Source organism: Danio rerio, chromosome 21, assembly GCF_049306965.1.
Source record: "Danio rerio strain Tuebingen ecotype United States chromosome 21, GRCz12tu, whole genome shotgun sequence".
NCBI classification, from domain to species: Eukaryota; Metazoa; Chordata; class Actinopteri; order Cypriniformes; family Danionidae; genus Danio; species Danio rerio.
This window is the reverse complement of record NC_133196.1, coordinates 19,164,254-19,181,596: the sequence shown is the minus strand read 5'-3', so window position 1 is coordinate 19,181,596 and position 17,343 is coordinate 19,164,254. Positions and strand designations below refer to the sequence as shown.

General features: G+C 35.8%; 1 protein-coding gene across 5 annotated transcripts in view; it reads right to left on the bottom strand.

Moving 5' to 3' along the window:
* rxraa (retinoid X receptor, alpha a) overlaps nt 1-17,343 on the bottom strand; it is a 346,365-nt gene that overhangs the window by 172,003 nt on the left and 157,019 nt on the right. For 4 of the 5 annotated variants that reach the window (XR_012396562.1, XM_005161183.6, XM_005161184.6 and 1 more), the window contains exon 1: nt 10,927-11,157. The exons of the other annotated variant lie outside the window; for it this stretch is intronic. Coding sequence is in view for 3 of the 4 variants with exons in the window: in XM_005161183.6 (XP_005161240.1) it covers nt 10,927-10,954 (28 nt within the window). In the remaining variant the exon portion in view is untranslated. Of the gene's footprint in view, nt 1-10,926; nt 11,158-17,343 lie in introns of those variants that run through there. 5 annotated transcript variants of the gene reach the window in all.

Below are 17,343 nucleotides of genomic sequence, written 5' to 3'. Positions count from 1 at the left end.
CACGCATTTGCTCTGTGGAAGGTAAATCAACCATATTGTGCATTATTGTTATCTTTTTCATGAAACAAAGTTTCCCTGGACTCAAACCTGAGCGCTCTGCATCGTGACATTGTATAAAGTAAGCTGCCGAGCAAACTGACTGAGAAGTTGTCCATATGAAGATGGATATGCAAGTCAAATTTATCAGATTAAAAATTACAGACACCGTTAGGTTGTTTGACATTTATTTGGCATTGTAAAAATAATTGCTCAAAACATATCTTTTTTATTTGTCAATAATATGTCCCTGTAACTGTTGATAGTGTGAAAACTAACAGTTGTGGTCATAACCATTAATTTAATCTAGAAATTGCAGTCTAACATTTGTTAAAGTACATTTTTGAAATTTCAGAATGATTGCATTTTTAATTAGCCTGTGTTGCAGAAAATTTGTGAAAGCTTTAGGAAGTAAATCTAGAATTTTAAGAAAAAAGATCAGATTTGCTCAATATTTGTAGCTCGGAATGTACAATGGCACTCCATCTCGAAAGCAGAACAGCCACAGACGTCTTCACACAAAGACACCTATAAAGTCATTAGAGTGATTTAAAACGATCTAAGCCATGTGTCACTCCGCCTTCAGAGAGATAGAAGCCTGCTTCACATTTCTGTCAGTGCATTTTAATTAACGCCTGTCTGATAAAGGCTAATGTCACTACACTATGATATGAATTCTATGAATATGAATTCTACACATTAGAGCTGCTAATGGTTAATGTCCTGCAGTTCTGACACACAGGGTGCAGGATAAGTCCCAAATAGCTTCCATCTCACTGAACCTAAATCTCATTACATTACAGTACATTAAAAGTCATACAGCTTCTGAATAGCCGTGTTTGTTTTGCACAGCATTTCCACTATCAACGTGAACAGAGACTTACTTCACTTGAAATTTTTGGATTTAAAAAAAGCACCTGGTAAATAGCAAGAAGTACTGAAAAAATGCAACCGAGAGGTGCCAGATGCAATATTAATTCATTTGCTGAAACCTTCCCCAAAGCGTGCATGCAAAACCTCTCACAAGTTTGCAGAAAATAAATATATAAAAATGATTTCCTGTGAAGTCACAACATGCATTTTGGCACTGACCATCACTGGCTGGCACATAGCGAGGTGTCAAACAGCACTCCATCTACCCCAGGGCTGATGTCTCATAGAAGATGTGCAGTTTAGATTAAAATGTTATGTCAAAGAAAGGCTTTTTATGCTCATGAAGACTTCATTAATTTAAAGAAAACAGAGTAAAACTATATAAAAGTTTAAACTATTGTGAAATATTGCAATTTATAGTAATTTAATCTAGTTAAATGTTTCCCCTTTTATGCAAAGATGAATTTTCAGCCCAATTTGTGCAGTCTTCAACATATCACATTCTTAAAGAAATCCTTTTACATAGATTATTTGGTGCTCAAGTAACAATTCTTATTATTATCAATGTTAAAAACTGTTGTGCCGTCTAAGATTTTTGTGAAAATTGTGAATTTTTTTTTGTTTGTTTCTTTGATAAATTGAAAATATATCCAAATACTTTTTTTAATCTTACTGATTTCAAATTGCATTTAAAAAAACATATAATTTTTTTACAAATAATTTTAGTTTACAGCAAATCCACAAATGTACAAAACAGTCTGTTGTTCTACAGATTTATAGCTTAAAATTAAAATAAAATAAAATTATTGAAATTTATTTATAAACTAATTTCGAGAGAATCACGTGCTTATGACCGAACATAGCTGGTCATGCATTAGCCAATCAGACAATTCCTAAGTCACCATAAATAACCTAGGTTCCATACCACAGCCATCTTCGTTTTGAAGAATCCCCCCTTCCACCCCTACTCCTCTTTTCCTAGATGGGTGGAAAGGTGGCCCAGTGGTTAGCACTGTTGCCTCACAGCTAGAACATCAGGGGTTCTAATATTTATCAATTTCCCCTGCCATACCCCGGTTTACTCTCACCATCCAAAAACATGCAACTTAAGTTTATTGACTAATCCAAATCAGCACAATAGACATGCTCCTAGTAGATACCTTTTAATAGCAATCGCTATTTTTTCAGCAGGGACATTTCGAGATCTACCTGAGCTCAAACTCCCCTCTCGCCCTGCAATGGGAGGGAGCCCTAAGCTCGAGGATCCTATGAGCTCAGGACTCTCTCCTGGGACAGCATGCCAAATATGCTTTAAAATCAATCATTAGCTAAGTGTGAACTCTTACAAATAAACTAAAATAAAAAAATAAAATGGCTTCAATCAAGTTAGAAGCCATTTAATTTAATTTAATTTTATTATTTTAATAAAATAAAAAAATCATTGCTTATTAATTTAATAAGTTAAATTAAGCTTTTTTTGGAAAGTGTGAATGAACTTGACTAACTCAGAGCTGATTTGACAAAACTAAATAAAGCTTATCCTCTATCATCAGTTACTTTTACATAATCAGTGGTGCATCAGCATTCGAGTCCTATCAGACCACGATAAATGCATAAGGAAGGGCTGGCAGTATAATGTCCGTAATAGTTTATCATCGGTCATAACATTGTGAAAACTCAATTCTAGAAGTCCAAAGCAAATCCTCCAGCTGATAAAACATACGCGGAGCGGAGGTCAAGGTCTGAGGATCAGAGTCCACAGCTCCCCTTAAAGATAAAACACCAGCAACTGTTGGGGGCTGAAAACTCACAAATTATTAACAAGGGTTTGACGCATGGATAGCATAAACAGCTGTTTTAAAGCTGCATTTCTGCACACAGCGGTAACAATATTGTCAAACTCTTAATCATGGTTTAATTAAATATCATTCTTGGACTGATCATCATTAAGCAGCTACTGACATGTTTTATAGGAGAATAAATGAGTAAAAATGTAAAGATGATTCTGAGTACATCAGAATCATATAAATTTTTCAGAATATTAAAAATAATATTTAAATCAGAAGTAGGGCTGCAGGATATTGGAAAAAACTTGACATTGCAATATTTTGTTTTGCTGCGATATATATTGCGATATGAATTCAATTTTACCAGTTGATTTGAATAACTTTATTTAAAAAGATTTCATTAATTTAGATCAACTGGAGTGATAAAGTCTTTTTCTATGCCTTGCATTTGCATAAAATATAATAAATTACAAGCACCTATAAATGCAACAGAGCACAAATAAACGTTTGACAAACAATGCTTTATGGTTTTCTAGGGGGTCTAACAGAATTTTTTTTTAATAATCAATACTTCAATAAATAATCTAATCCTTGCAATATTGATGCTCAAATGATATATTGCTCAGTTCTAATCAGAAGTCTCTCAAATCTCAAGACTTTTATGTCTAGCCATTAAACCAAGCTTATGTCAACCAATTCTACTATAGCATTGTTTATGTCTGACTATTTTTTAAGTTTTCCTCAAAATTGCAAGAAAGAACGTGCTAACATTGTAATATCTAATTTGCAATCACATTAAAAAAGGATGATTTGCGAGATGTAAAATCTGAATTTTTGATTCAAAAAGTCATATTTATGGTTTGATGTCTCAGTTTATGACTTTTCCCTCAGAATTACGAGTTTATAACCAACAATTAGTACATTTTAGAATACAAAACTGCAAGAAAATAGTCTAAATTCTGAAATTTGGCTTAGAAGTCGGTAAAAAAATTGCAAAAAGTCTAAAAATAATGTTCAAACTCAAATTTGAAAGACAACAAATTTAAAATTGTGAGACAAATAGTACTTTTTTATTGTTTATATCTGACTATTCTTAAGTTTTCCTCAGAACAGCAAGAAGGAACGTGTATTTTTTTTTTGTTTAAATCTGACAATTAGTACATTTTAAAATTCAAAACTGCAAGAAAAAAAGGTCCAAATTGTGAGATCTGGCATAAAATTGTGGAAAAGGGAGCAAAAGTCTAGAATGTTCAAACTCAAATTTGCAAGGGGAAAAAAAATGAAATTTTAAGACAAATTGTACTTTTTTATAGGACAACGACTGTGATTCACCACATTTGAACTTCTTTAAAGTCAGTGGACGTCAACAAAAGATCCAGTGGTAAATGGCCTTGTGAGCTCTTTCCCTTTAAGCCATTAACATTCTCTATAAAACCTCACCAGTAAAAATGACAGCTGCAGCCCGCTCACAAAAGGGGGCAAAAAGCATCCGGCGAGAAACCTAAAACTGCCCTGCCATAAAAAAGAAAAGAAAAAACACAACTTGTATGGTTTTAAGAGGTAAACAGCCCACCCAGCCCCCCAATCAAAGCTCTTAAATCCGTACCCACGCCCAGCAGCACCTTTGTTCCTGAATTACGGCTGACACAGGAATGCACCCCCTTCAACTATGAATGTCACTTTCTCATCAAGACCATGAACTTCATGACGGGGGCGGAGAAAAGAAACACACCTCCTGTCACTCAAAGCACCTCCTTCTGACCCTAACAAAAATCAAAACTGAACTGAATGTGGTTTACACATTTACAGCAAATGGTCCCTAAAAATCACTCAACAACACATATTACAACAACAGGCCGACAGAGAGAGATTTCACATTCACAATGCTTTCATAATGTCTGCTGTTATGATGTGATTCAAGCTTTTAGTCTCTAGTACTTTCCTCTGTGATTTCCATAAAAGGGTTCATTAAATCTGTGTAGGCAAAAATAGACAAATATGAGGTATTTAGCACCTGTGCCTAGGGCTGGATATAAAAAAAGTAATAAACCCAACCTGTTCAGAATGCTGTGCAAAAACAAAACACAAAACAAAAATGATCATGAATATATCTGCAGTTTTTTAAAACCCTGCTCAATTTCCTTCTCAAATGTATTCGTAAATGCAAGTAATCATTCTGGTTTAAATGATTATGTGTCTGAATTTGTCAGGTCAGAGTCGTGCATCTGCTCTACGACACTCAACACATACTGCAGACAGCAGGAAATAGCACTCTGTTTGCAAGCGCACACATGTTTAATGAGTTGGAGATCTCGAGGTAATGATTTTTGGGGCTTTTATGATGAGCTTTGGTATATGTTATTGGCAAAACTGAAAACTATACATATAGTAAGCCACGCATCATTTAATAACCTTTTGGTGAGTTCAATTTAAATTATAATGGATGATTATCATGTTATTATGTTAACACAAACAATAAGGATTTATTAGATCATCTAAGTTAATGTATTAACTAATGAGCATTAACATGCAAATGTCAACCATGCCATGAAATAAATTTAAGTTTTTACACTTTTTGTGGAAGGAAGTATTTTACAGTACTTAAAAAAATTCAAAAATGTCTCTGTCAAAGTTTTAAATAATTATATTTGATTTCCCAAAGTCGCACAAATTGGACAGTTTCACATCTGTCACTTTCATAATGGAGAGATGTTACATCCATAACAAAGCTTTTCCTTCAGAAATGCAAAAATGTAAACTAAAATAAAATCAATCATGTTTGTTCTATTAGTGAGCCAACTTTTATCCTTTTGATAAGCATTGTTTCTTTTGGGTTGTGCTGTTTAGTTCACAGAATTTCTATACAGTATGTTGAAGACTGTAAAGTCGCAGCTGTTTTTTGGTCACATACATATTGCATGTTTATTTTCCTCATTCATTCATTCATTCATTCATTCATTCATTCAATTATTTTTTAAGCGTAGTTCCTTTATTAATCAGGGGTCGCCACATCAAAATGAACTTTAATCAACTTATCCAGCATCTGTTTTACACAGCGGATGCCCTTCTAGTCGCAATCCATCACTGGGAAACATCCACACACATCAATTCACACACATACACTACGGACAATTTAGCCAACCCAATTCACCTATAGTACCACATGTTTTGGACTTTGTGGAAACACTGGAGGAAACCCATGCAAACATGGGGAGAACATGCAAACTCCAACTGACCCGGCCGAGGCTTGAACCAGCGACCTTCTTACTGTGAGGCGAACGTGCTACCCACTGCGCCACTGTAGTGCCCCCATAACTCTGTGGTTGGTTGTTTTGAAAAATATAAAACAGTTTCAATATAATGTTCACATTTACTTTTTCTGTAAATTTATGTTTTGAGATTTTACTGCAAATGTCACATACGTAACGCTGCAATTGCTCATATAATGGAATTAATAATGGATTTAATAAATGTTGAACTATGATTAATAAATGCAAAAGTATTGTTCACAATTACTAACTAGTGAAACCTTACTGTAAAGTGTAACTGTTATTATTTAGTAAAAAACAAAGTAAAGAAACATAATTTATTTTTTTAAAGCCTTTTAAAGACAAGGTTAATGACTTGGTTGTCCTCAAGTTCCGATTATCTGAACTAAGTTGCACACTATTTATTATCTAATGTCCATTACTTTTAATATCAACAATATATACTGTATATGCGACCGATGTGACTTTTTTATTCTGAGAATCCAAATTACTATATATATATATATATATATATATATATATATATATATATATATATATATATATATATATATATATATATATATGTATATTAATCTGGATATTATTTAATACTTTTTTGTAATCTGAACTCTCAGATTAAAAAGCTAAATAAACATAATTATTTAAATGATATACTCTACTATATAGGGCTAGGCGATTTGGCATAAAATCGAAATCTTGATTAATTGAAAATTTTAACTTGATTACAATTAATGAACGATTATTTAATTAACTAATTTCTTTGGGCCTCGTAGTTCACGGACAAGTTTAGTAAATATTTTCACATGTTACAAGTGAGAATAAATGAAGAGTCCATTACCTAATTTTAAGTTAATTGAAAGAAACAAACACTTTCTATGATTATACATTGAACATCCTTAGCAATTCCTAGCAAAGATATTTGCACGCTCATATTACATGAATGCGCTCTTAAATTGTAATAATGCACTTACGACATTTGTCGGTGAAATAAAGCCATAGAGATGAGATCTGGCTGCAAAGTGCTGAACATTTTTCAGTTTAGCGGGGTCACGTGACTTGGTAGGGAATATGAAAAATTTGATCGATTTTAGGTTGTGAATGTCGATTTCGATCACTTTAGGAGTAATCACCCAGTACTAGTGCCATTCAAAACATATATAAGGCACAAATACCTCTTCCAATATATTTAAAACAGATCCAAAAAGCTGTTTAAATGTAAAATATATGATGATCATACATTTAATTTCAAATTATTAATGAAATGACTAAATTTACTAATAAAAATACTTTTAAATACCTTTAAAGTTTAAGATTTAGTATTTTAAATAATATTCAACAGTCAATCAAGGTAATTAAAACAATAACAATTTTACCAAAAGCTTTTCAAAGAACAACAATGACAAAGTCATCCTAAAGCGCATATCATTTAAACTAAATAACACACTATCTACAACCAAACTATTGTCTAAACTAATAAAATACGTGCCTACAGAAAAGTAAAAATAGAAGTATTTACATCCGGACTTCCCAGCATAAAAATCCGCACATGCAAAGCCCAAACACACCTTCACAACTAGTCTATTATGCCGCTTAGCTTTGTGGTTTCTCTGGTACAGGCTGGGAATATTCAGGGGTTTCGGGAAGCCCTGCATTCCTGCTGTCTCTCATCTCAGTGAACCAGTGGGGTGATGATGTATGTCAAGGTGTAACACGACTCCTGCATGAAAGAGCTACAGACACAATAACGCTCCTGCCTATACTGTAGCTCCTGAGTGAGCATGCTGGTTATTCAAGCTCACTTACAGTACGCAAAGTAAACCATGTGTGAACTTCTCCATGCATGGCAACTAATCTCCTATGCATAAGAGAGTAATGTGTATCATTTATTAAAGAGCATGTTCGTTTAAAATCCACATCCCTGCATGCGTGGGACGTCAAAGACAAATATTTAGACACAAAATTGCTTTACATTCAGGTTATTAATTATTTTGAGGTGTTATATATCATGTTATCTAAATCTCCTGCCTATTAGTCTATATTATGCATCGCTCGCTGATATCACATTATCTCTACTGCTGCAACATTGCACAATGATTTCATAATCGCACACTGACCGTTGGAATTTGAGAGGCTCTGATCTTTTCAGAAAACTAAAAGATAATTTTTCATTTAATAAAATCATATAGATATTGCTTTAAATATATTTTACAGACTAAAAAACGTTGTGTCGTTCTAAACTCACTTGATTTTATTTATTTATTTTTTTATATTCACTTAATATCGAGACATGTTTGAACAGAAGTGATTGAGGACGCTTCCTGTCAAATTTCAAAATGACAAAGAAAGCACCATAAAAAAAGGGCATTTCTGCAGTATTACAAGATTTCTGAAACTCTCTAATATTAGAGTTAGTTTATCCATACAGAAGGATTTAATGTCATTACTGACATCCTTCCAAGCTGTCTTTGCAGCTTTCATTAGTTTTTTGAGAAAATTAGCAATCAGGGTGTGAATTACAGGGGTGTTTGGTGGGATTGACCCTCCTAATTAATGCTTGATCCTCCCGAAAAACGCCAGAATTATTAAACCCCTGAATTATTAGCCCCCCTGTTTATTTTTACCCCATTTTCTGTGTAACGGAGAGAATATTTTAACACATTTCTAAACATAATAGTTTTAATAACTTATTTCTAATAACTGATTTATCTTATCTTTGCCATGATGACAGTAAATAATATTTCACTAGATGTATTTCAAGACATTTCTATACAGCTTAAAGTGACATTTAAAGGCTAAACTAGGTTAATTAGGTTAACTACGCAGGTTAGGGTAATTAGGCAAGTTATTGTATAAGTATGGTTTGTTCTGTAGACTATCTGAAAAAAACAGCTTAAAAAGCTAATAATTTTGACCTTAAATGTTTTTTTTTTTATTAAAAACTGTTTTTATTTTAGCCAAAATAAAGCAAATAACACTCCTGAAGAAAAATTATTATCAGACATACTGTGAAAATTCCCTTGCTCTGTTAAACATCATTTGGGAAATATTTAAAAAATAAGAAAAGGGGGGTTTAATAATTCTGATTTTAACATCTATGGGGAGTCAGCCCTCTAAATAGTAAGAAGTGGTTTGCTCCGACCTGTATCTTAAATACTAATATTACTAAATAAAATAACAGATAATATAAATGTACATTTGACCACTCCTATAATGGAGTACACCATTGTGAATTCATAATCAGTCTACGTCAATGGACATTAATAAATCACAATATGTAAAAAGTGTTTGTTTCTACATATAGCGTAAAAGTAAAGTAAAATTAGATGCATTGTTTGTATTGTTTGACCTACAGGAACCTCTGAAATAGCTAATTACAGTATATTGTAGGTCAGAATATAAAAATACCCCAAAAAACACTGACAACTTAAATATGTTTTATTAATAAAACAGACGTCATACATACATTTATTTAAATCGCTGAAGGATGTAATAGACAAAATAACATTACTGAAAAAGTTGACCCCCCTGATCGTCAATGTATAATTTGCACCCCGGTAGCATTGATCCAGTTTGCAAAACTAGACAGCGTTTTAATGATCCAGTTGCTATACAACTTCAGTCTGTTTAAAGTATTTGAAAACAGCATGTGTGTGTGTGTGTGTGTGTGTGTGTGTGTGTGTGTGTGTGTGTGTGTGTGTGTGTGTGTGTGTGTGTGTGTGTTTTAGGAAATCTTAATAGTGCTTATCTGGGTATTGACAGCCTTTCATCACATTCATTGTTTTACTGATAACAACCTGCAGAAGACTGTTTCCAAAATTCAGCTTTTGTGCTACACAAACACATGCAGGATTAGAAATTCTAACAAATATTTCCTTTTTGGTGAACTATTCCTTTAATATGATGGGCTAACATCATATGGAAACCACACCTACATTTTGCCTCAGCCGCGGATAAAAAAAGAAAGAAAAAAGATTTTTGAAGTTGGAGTTTGTTCCTCTAACACGAAGATATTTTATTATAAAACACATATCAGATATCATAGATGGATCTGAGATGAAGTCGTCTCGCTCTGCAGTGTTGTCACTTCATTCAGTAAACTTCTCGACTCCACAAAAAATAAAAACGCCAAAGTTTGTCCAAGTTCACTTCACTCAAGCGAGGCTCTCTCATACACAAACTGGTCTCGCGGCACTATTTAAGACCAAATTGCAAAGAAAGCTGATAAAATGTATAATTTCAGCGAGTAAAAAGTAGCCCGTGTGTGAAAAAAAATCGCTCTAAATCGAACATCGCAAGGTTATTATTATTTTTTCGTTCAGTAGCACTGGGAAGAAATCTGAATGATGAATTCCAACACACGTCCGACGCTTTAAAGGCAAACAAATGCACATTTCATCCGCTGAATGTTTCACTGACGCGCGATGCAGTTGCTTTGCGATTATATACACGAAAATCCTCCACACACACACATTCACTCTGCATTTCTCTCAATTTCAGTCTGAAAAGTGATCTAAATGATGCGCTTGAATCCAACATGAGCGCGCACAACATCGCATAAGCTTACAGCACGACACTATCGAAGTGTCAAATGATAGCTCATATCAATAATATAACTAGGAGTAAGCGCGAGACTGAATGAGGTGTCACTGTCCGAGCGCGTGCCAGCGCGGTTGCACGCCCAACTTTTGTGTTTACCTTTAGTTTGATTTACAAACTAATACACTGATTCACACCGTGCACTTGACCGCTGTGCATTATCGATTATCCTTCCATTAGTTTCCATTCTCCACGAACGCACTCGTCTAATACATCAGTCGATAAAGTGAGCGAACTAAAGCGATATTTATTATTATTAGCCTGCATGTTTCTCCCCTCATGCTAAACTCCAACTCGTTCGCATACCAAACAAACTGTAGAGAAAGAACAAATATCATTCAGTAGTCTGGGGGTAAACTTACCCAATGACAAGAAAGGTTTGGTTTCCATGTCTGGTGGGTTAGCTCATGCCAGCTGAGGCGCGAGCGGGTTAAGAGCTGTCGGCGTCTCTCTCTGATGACACTGCAAGACGGATCCACGCGGTAAAAGTCAAAAGCTCTGCGATAGTGTCAAATGTTCACTTTATGGCACTACTTCTGTTTGTTCACGCTTCTGCTCGGCTCTGTCTACAACTCTCCAATCCACACTACTGCAAAGGGACCCGGTGAAGGGGACTCCCACTGACGCTCACGCGGGCACATTTAGCATCGACGCGTGAGGGGAGCGTTAACCCCTCCTGCGCCGCTACATATACTGAGGGAGCGTGAAAGTAAAAAAGAAATGCAATGTTCATTTGAAGAAAGAGCACCACGTGCTGATGTGGTTAAACAAAGAGAGTTCAAAGTGACCATGTTTCCACTAATGAATTACCAATCAGTCATTAAAAAAACAAAAAAAGGGTAGACAAAAAAAGGTAGATCTACCCCACTCCTACACCCAACTTTAACCCTAACAGGAAACTGTGCAGTTTTACTTTCTGAAAAACACACAATCTGTAAGATTAAGGAGCCTTTTTAAAAAATAGAGACATCAGCAATGTCTTCATAATTCACCTAACCCTTGTAATACCTGTGTCATTTCCATGTTATTATCATACACATTGTGTACTGACTGATGTCATATAAAACATGCAGACACAGACGTCAATAAAGTGAACAATAAAAGAGTAAACTATTACTGAGAAAAAAAGCTATTATAGATATTGGTAAAAACAGTAAAGTGTATATATAATGCATTTGTATAGATTTAATATAGAGTACATAAAAGCAGCATGGTAAAATTGTATCTATTTAATTTTGTACACAAATATGTGAATATTTTGGGGCATGACATATGTAACATCTATAAATTTTACATTATATATTATTTAATCAAATATATAAACATTATTATTAAAATTATTTACTTTTAGGGCATCATGGTGTCGCAGTGGGTAGCATGATCACCTCACACCAAGAAAGTCGCTGGTTCGAGCCTCGTCTGGGTCAGTTGGCACTTCTGTGTGGAGTTTGCGCATTCTCCCCGTGTTCATATGGGTTTCCTCCGGGTGCTCCGAATTCCCCCACTAGTTCAAAGACATGCGCTATAGGTGAATTGAATAAGCTAAATTGGCCGTAGTGTATGTGAATGCAAGTGTATGGGTGTTTCCCTGTGTTGGGTTGCAGCTGAAAGGGCATCCACTGCTGAAAACATATGCTGGTTAAGTTGGCGGTTCATTCCACTGTGGTGACCCCTGATGAATAAAAGGAGCCGAAAAGAAAATGAATGAATAAATGAATTATTTACTTTTCTGTTTCCTTGCAACAACGTGACTATAATTATTAGCAATGACTTACTATATGGTTACGGTTAGGATGAGGCTTAGGTTTAAGATCAGTTGCATGCAATTATACATAATTTATTTTGTTAATATGCTATTTGTGTTCTTGTTACATGTACTTAGTGATTACAATTAATTATGCATTAATTACATGCAACTATCTTTAAACCTAAGCTGCATTCCATCCCTAATATAATAAGTATATATAATTAATTAATATTACTTATTAATTAAACAACTAGTTACAATAAATAAAAATAAAGTGCCAAAATGGAGTGCATTCTCAATTAACCTCAAAATAAAGTTCATTTCTTACAGTATAGTACACAGAAGATGTGTAACAAGGACACCTTAAATTAAGTGTTACCTAAAAATGTATGTATATAATTGTTTTAACGCATACGTGATATTACTGAAGAATTAAGTGAAAATTACTTGTCAATGATATTTCTTTTTTGCTGCATAATTTTCATCTAACATATGGTTGTTATTTAAATCTTTGCTCTTTAACCTGTAGCCTGGGATTATCTGATTATTCCAGTTGTTCATACTTGGAGATGAGTAAAAAGTTACTACAATGAAATCTTTATACCTGATCAAAGCTGTGTTGGCATAGTTTTCTTAAAGACGAGAGAATATTTTAAAGCAATGTTGCTGCAACCGTTGCTCTTAATGTACAATACACAGCTCACACAACCTTACGGCGTTCCCTTCTAATCCTGCCATTCAGATCCATACATTTTCAATGATACCTAAAAAACCAAATGAATGTATCTGTTGCTGACAAGGAACAGGCCTTGAAGCCAGTTTTTCTACATTGGCACTGCAGGATCCATATTAGCCCAGAGAGAACTAGGTCATTTCTCCAATATTACACCCCAGTCAATTGGATGTCGTCGCGCAGCTTTATCGTTGCTTCACACGGCTGTCTCAGCTTGCCGTGGATCTGTCCACCGAGTTACAAATAGCGCGCGCATGGAAGAGGCTTTGGTGATGTATTTGAGAATTCCTAGCAGCATGAGTAACCGTGGGCTAAGAAGAGATGTTGGCGGCCGTCCAGAAGCAGAATTCTTCAGAGGCGCAGCACAAGTTTTTTGCAAAGCTCTCTTATTTTGTTCATGCAGATAAATGTATATATACATGCAGTCCTGGAGCCATCCTGGGGGCCTACGAAAACACTGCATCGCTCGCTGAGTGTTTGAAGGTGTTCGCCGCAGTTCGGCTGGGGGAATGATTCATAATTAATGCAGCGCACTGCGCATTAGAGATCAAAGCCGTTTGTCTATGCTGTGCAATAAACCTAAAGCAGCCGTGACTGGGCTCAGATGAGTGTACGTGGATGTGAGGGACACTATTGAGGGTGTTTTTTCTCCTTCACACCCTCCAGGTGTCACACAGACTAACAGTCTCACCGTCGGGTAGTCCAACCAGTATTGGTAGTTTTTGTTCTGAGGAGACTTTCAAAAACACGGCTTCCTAAACTCTCAGAAGGGCTTTTCGCATTTCAAAAAGTGAACCTTGGGTCATTCGAAACCACAAGTAAATGTTATGTTGGTTTATGTCACTATGATCTTGGACTATGAAAAACGCATGATAGCCCAGGGTTTACAATTAATCCTGGGTGTTTATTCTCGGACATTTCTACATTTCAAAAGAAAGACAATCCCAAAGAGAAAAAGTTATATTGGAGAGAAAAATGAATACAATCAGGCAAGAGTTTAAAGCCTCTCAATGCTGGAGATATGTTAGAGAGCGGGAAGGCCTGTAAATGCCCACAGAGATTGCAGTTCCTGCTTGACACACTGGTTTTGATGAACCAAAAAATATAGTTGTTGTAATATTGTCTATGGGCGGTATGGTGGCACAATGGGTAGGGCTGGTGCCTCTCAGTAAGAAGGTCGCTAGTTCGAGTCCCGGCTGGGTCAGTTGGCATTTCTTTGTGGAGTTTGTATGTTCTCCCTCTGTTCACGTGGGTCTCCTCTAGGTGCTCCGGTTTCCCCCACAAGTCTAAAGACATGCGCTATAAGTGAATTAGGTAAGCTAATTGTCTGTAGTGTATGTTTTAATGTCCTGTTCCTTCAGGTTGGGGGTTAAGCGTTGGGCTAACGCCCCACCTCGTAACAAAATTATGCTACAAAACACCAACATGGTGCGGCTAAATATCAACTTCAATATAAACGGCCCCGGGAGTAAGAGAAAGTAAGTAATATTGTCTATAGTAATTTTTGTAAGCTGTCTAATAGCTGTCTAATACATTTTTCTTCATCAAACTTGACTGATTTCTGTGAGAATCTTGGGTCTATGCAGGTTCCAATAGATGTTTTGCAGTTTTTGTGATGATTGAGATGCAGTTCAACAGATGATTCGTCAGAAAAAAAAATCAACCTTCTGCTACTTTTTCAAGTGATCAAATAGAGTCAAGTTATTTTTGTTGCTCTTACAACTAGAATCCACAACAACACTTTTGTCCAACCCAGGCTCATTCTGAAAACGTAGTCCCGTGGACATTTCTGGAGACCGCAGAACCAGACCTTCCGGGAGGTACGTATTTTTGCAGTTTTTCTTTTACCCAATCTGCAAGAGACCGCTGTGTGTGCTTTTCCGCATCTCAAATGCCTTTGCGAGTACTGCTCGTGCCTGCGCTGTTCTCGCGTGAACCCACCAGAGGCCGCTGTCAACCGTCTGACTGACTGGGCGACCGGCCAATCAACCGACCCACCCTTCTCCTTCCCTAAACCCAACCAATTTTACCAATTGACCCGCCCACTCGCTTACTTCCCTAAACCTAACCTACAGTTTACAAAAGCCGTCCAGATAAAGAAAACCCCTCGTCTGATTTTTATCACATTTTCAGATTTTACAACATTCTCACCCTATTGTTCACTCGTTCATTTTATTTTTTGGATTCTGTTTTTGTCTTATCTGATTTTTAGAACCGTTCTTCTCCGAATTCGAAACCGGTTGTCACGGTCAACTCCTCTTTGCATCTCGTGCACGATGAGCTAATGTGCACGATGAGCTAACTGGACAAACTGGTTGTGGTGGGAAAGCCCTCCATGTGGAGGTAAGCGGTCAGCCGGTAAGAGCCAAAGGAACAGCGTCATACATAGCATTTGCATAAAAAAATTAAATGCATTCATATGTACCTCCGGCTACATAATTCCCAGTCTTCAGAAACGTCCGCGGGACTACGTTTTCAGAATGAGTCTGTGTTGCCTTTGTTCAGGTAATGTATATGGCCTGTGTTGCTTTTTTGTGAATTTGGGAATGGAAAAATGAAAGGATGGATGTGTTTAAGTGTAAATTTTAAATACTGTATCAATAGTGTCATAAAAGTGGGTAAAAAAATACTTCACAACCACTCCCTAAAATTTTTATGTAATCCGAATGTACTACATTCTCTAAGTTGCCACTGTTGAAATTTTGTCAACCTTTTGAATCAAGGCTCAATTATTATGTCACATAATGTTTTTCACCTACTATTTGGAACAGAATATGCTACTTCAGATGCAGCCAGTGTTTCTCAGAAATTGCTCAGAAATCCCTTTCTGAGTTGTAATTAGTTCTACAAGAACATTAACTTTTTACATTCTTGTAATTACAGTAATCACATTATGGTGTAAGTGAACCTGTTGCTGACTGCTATCAAATTATTCTCCTTCATGATCATTTCAGAGTTTAAAGGTTTTCTCTTCTTTCCTTCACATTTCAACATTTCCTTTTTCATTTTAAAACACAGTGTTTCAGTAACTGTCCAAAGAATTGAAATATGAAGTATATTATTGGCTCTGGATTGTTAAGCAACCAGCAGTAACATCCTAACATCACATTATTACACACTGTTCACATTTGGCACTATATTGTGGATTTAACAGTGTAAATGTGGTGCTCAAATCTGGTCTTGTTCAGAGACATGACCACACATAGCAAGGAACAATTTCACATTAACTTGCTATATGTTTATGCTGATATTTCTGATTATCGTTATGTCTACGTAAAATAGGAGTGAAATATTAGTAATAACATTCGCTGGTCAGTCTCAAGATTCCACGCTCTCTTTCTGGAGTGGTATTATTCAAAAATCAATCCCCTGCTGTGCTTTCATCTCAAATGGTATTACTGTGGAAAGTAATTGGTCTACATTTTTAAGTAGAGCACATATGCATACGCATTCGTATATTGTATGTTTGTGGCATGGTTTGTAGCTTATGCAAAAGAAACCCAACCAATAAGGCATCTACAGCAAGTGTATTTCTATAATCTATGTTGCATACAGCTTCCATCAATCTCTATAGATCATTTCAATGTGGTGATGTCATTGGCCCATGAACATCATATCTGCAACAAGAGGGGATTCAATCATAACTTGATGTTAAAACAGCTATCATAACATTATTTATCAATCCGTGGAACTTTTTGGAATTTCAGAAGCTATAGAAATTTATAATGTAAAACAGGTAATATGATAGGACCATTGTTTACCTCCTTACAAACCCACTTTCAAAATTAGGGCTCCATAATTAACACTCCTTTGTGGTGTTAAAAGAAGACAATGCAGGCTAAATCTTGCATTCATCTGGCAAGTTTCCTCCCCAGTCTAATGTAGAGCTGTGCGATAAAATTGGTATCATTGACCAAACACCATTGTCAATTTCGATAAAAAAGATGTTTGAAGCCTATAGTTTTAATAAAATGTGGCTGCTGAGCGCATGCCTTCCAAGCAATGCCAATAAGCTCAGGGTGTAAAATTGTAATTTCCAATAGAGGCACGTGACTTGCACAAGGTGCATATGGGAGCAACATGCACATGTTGTGCAAGTGGCGCGCATGTGAATTGCATGTATTTTCCAGCCGCACCTAGTTGAAAACATCTTAACTTTTCTGACTGCTGCAAAGGCACCATGATTCATGTACAGTAAGTGAAACTAACTAATCTGCTCCATGCTTTGTATGGAATATGCGCATTTCAGTAATAACGGCAGACTAATTACCTCAGACAAACACAGCGCACTCAAACACT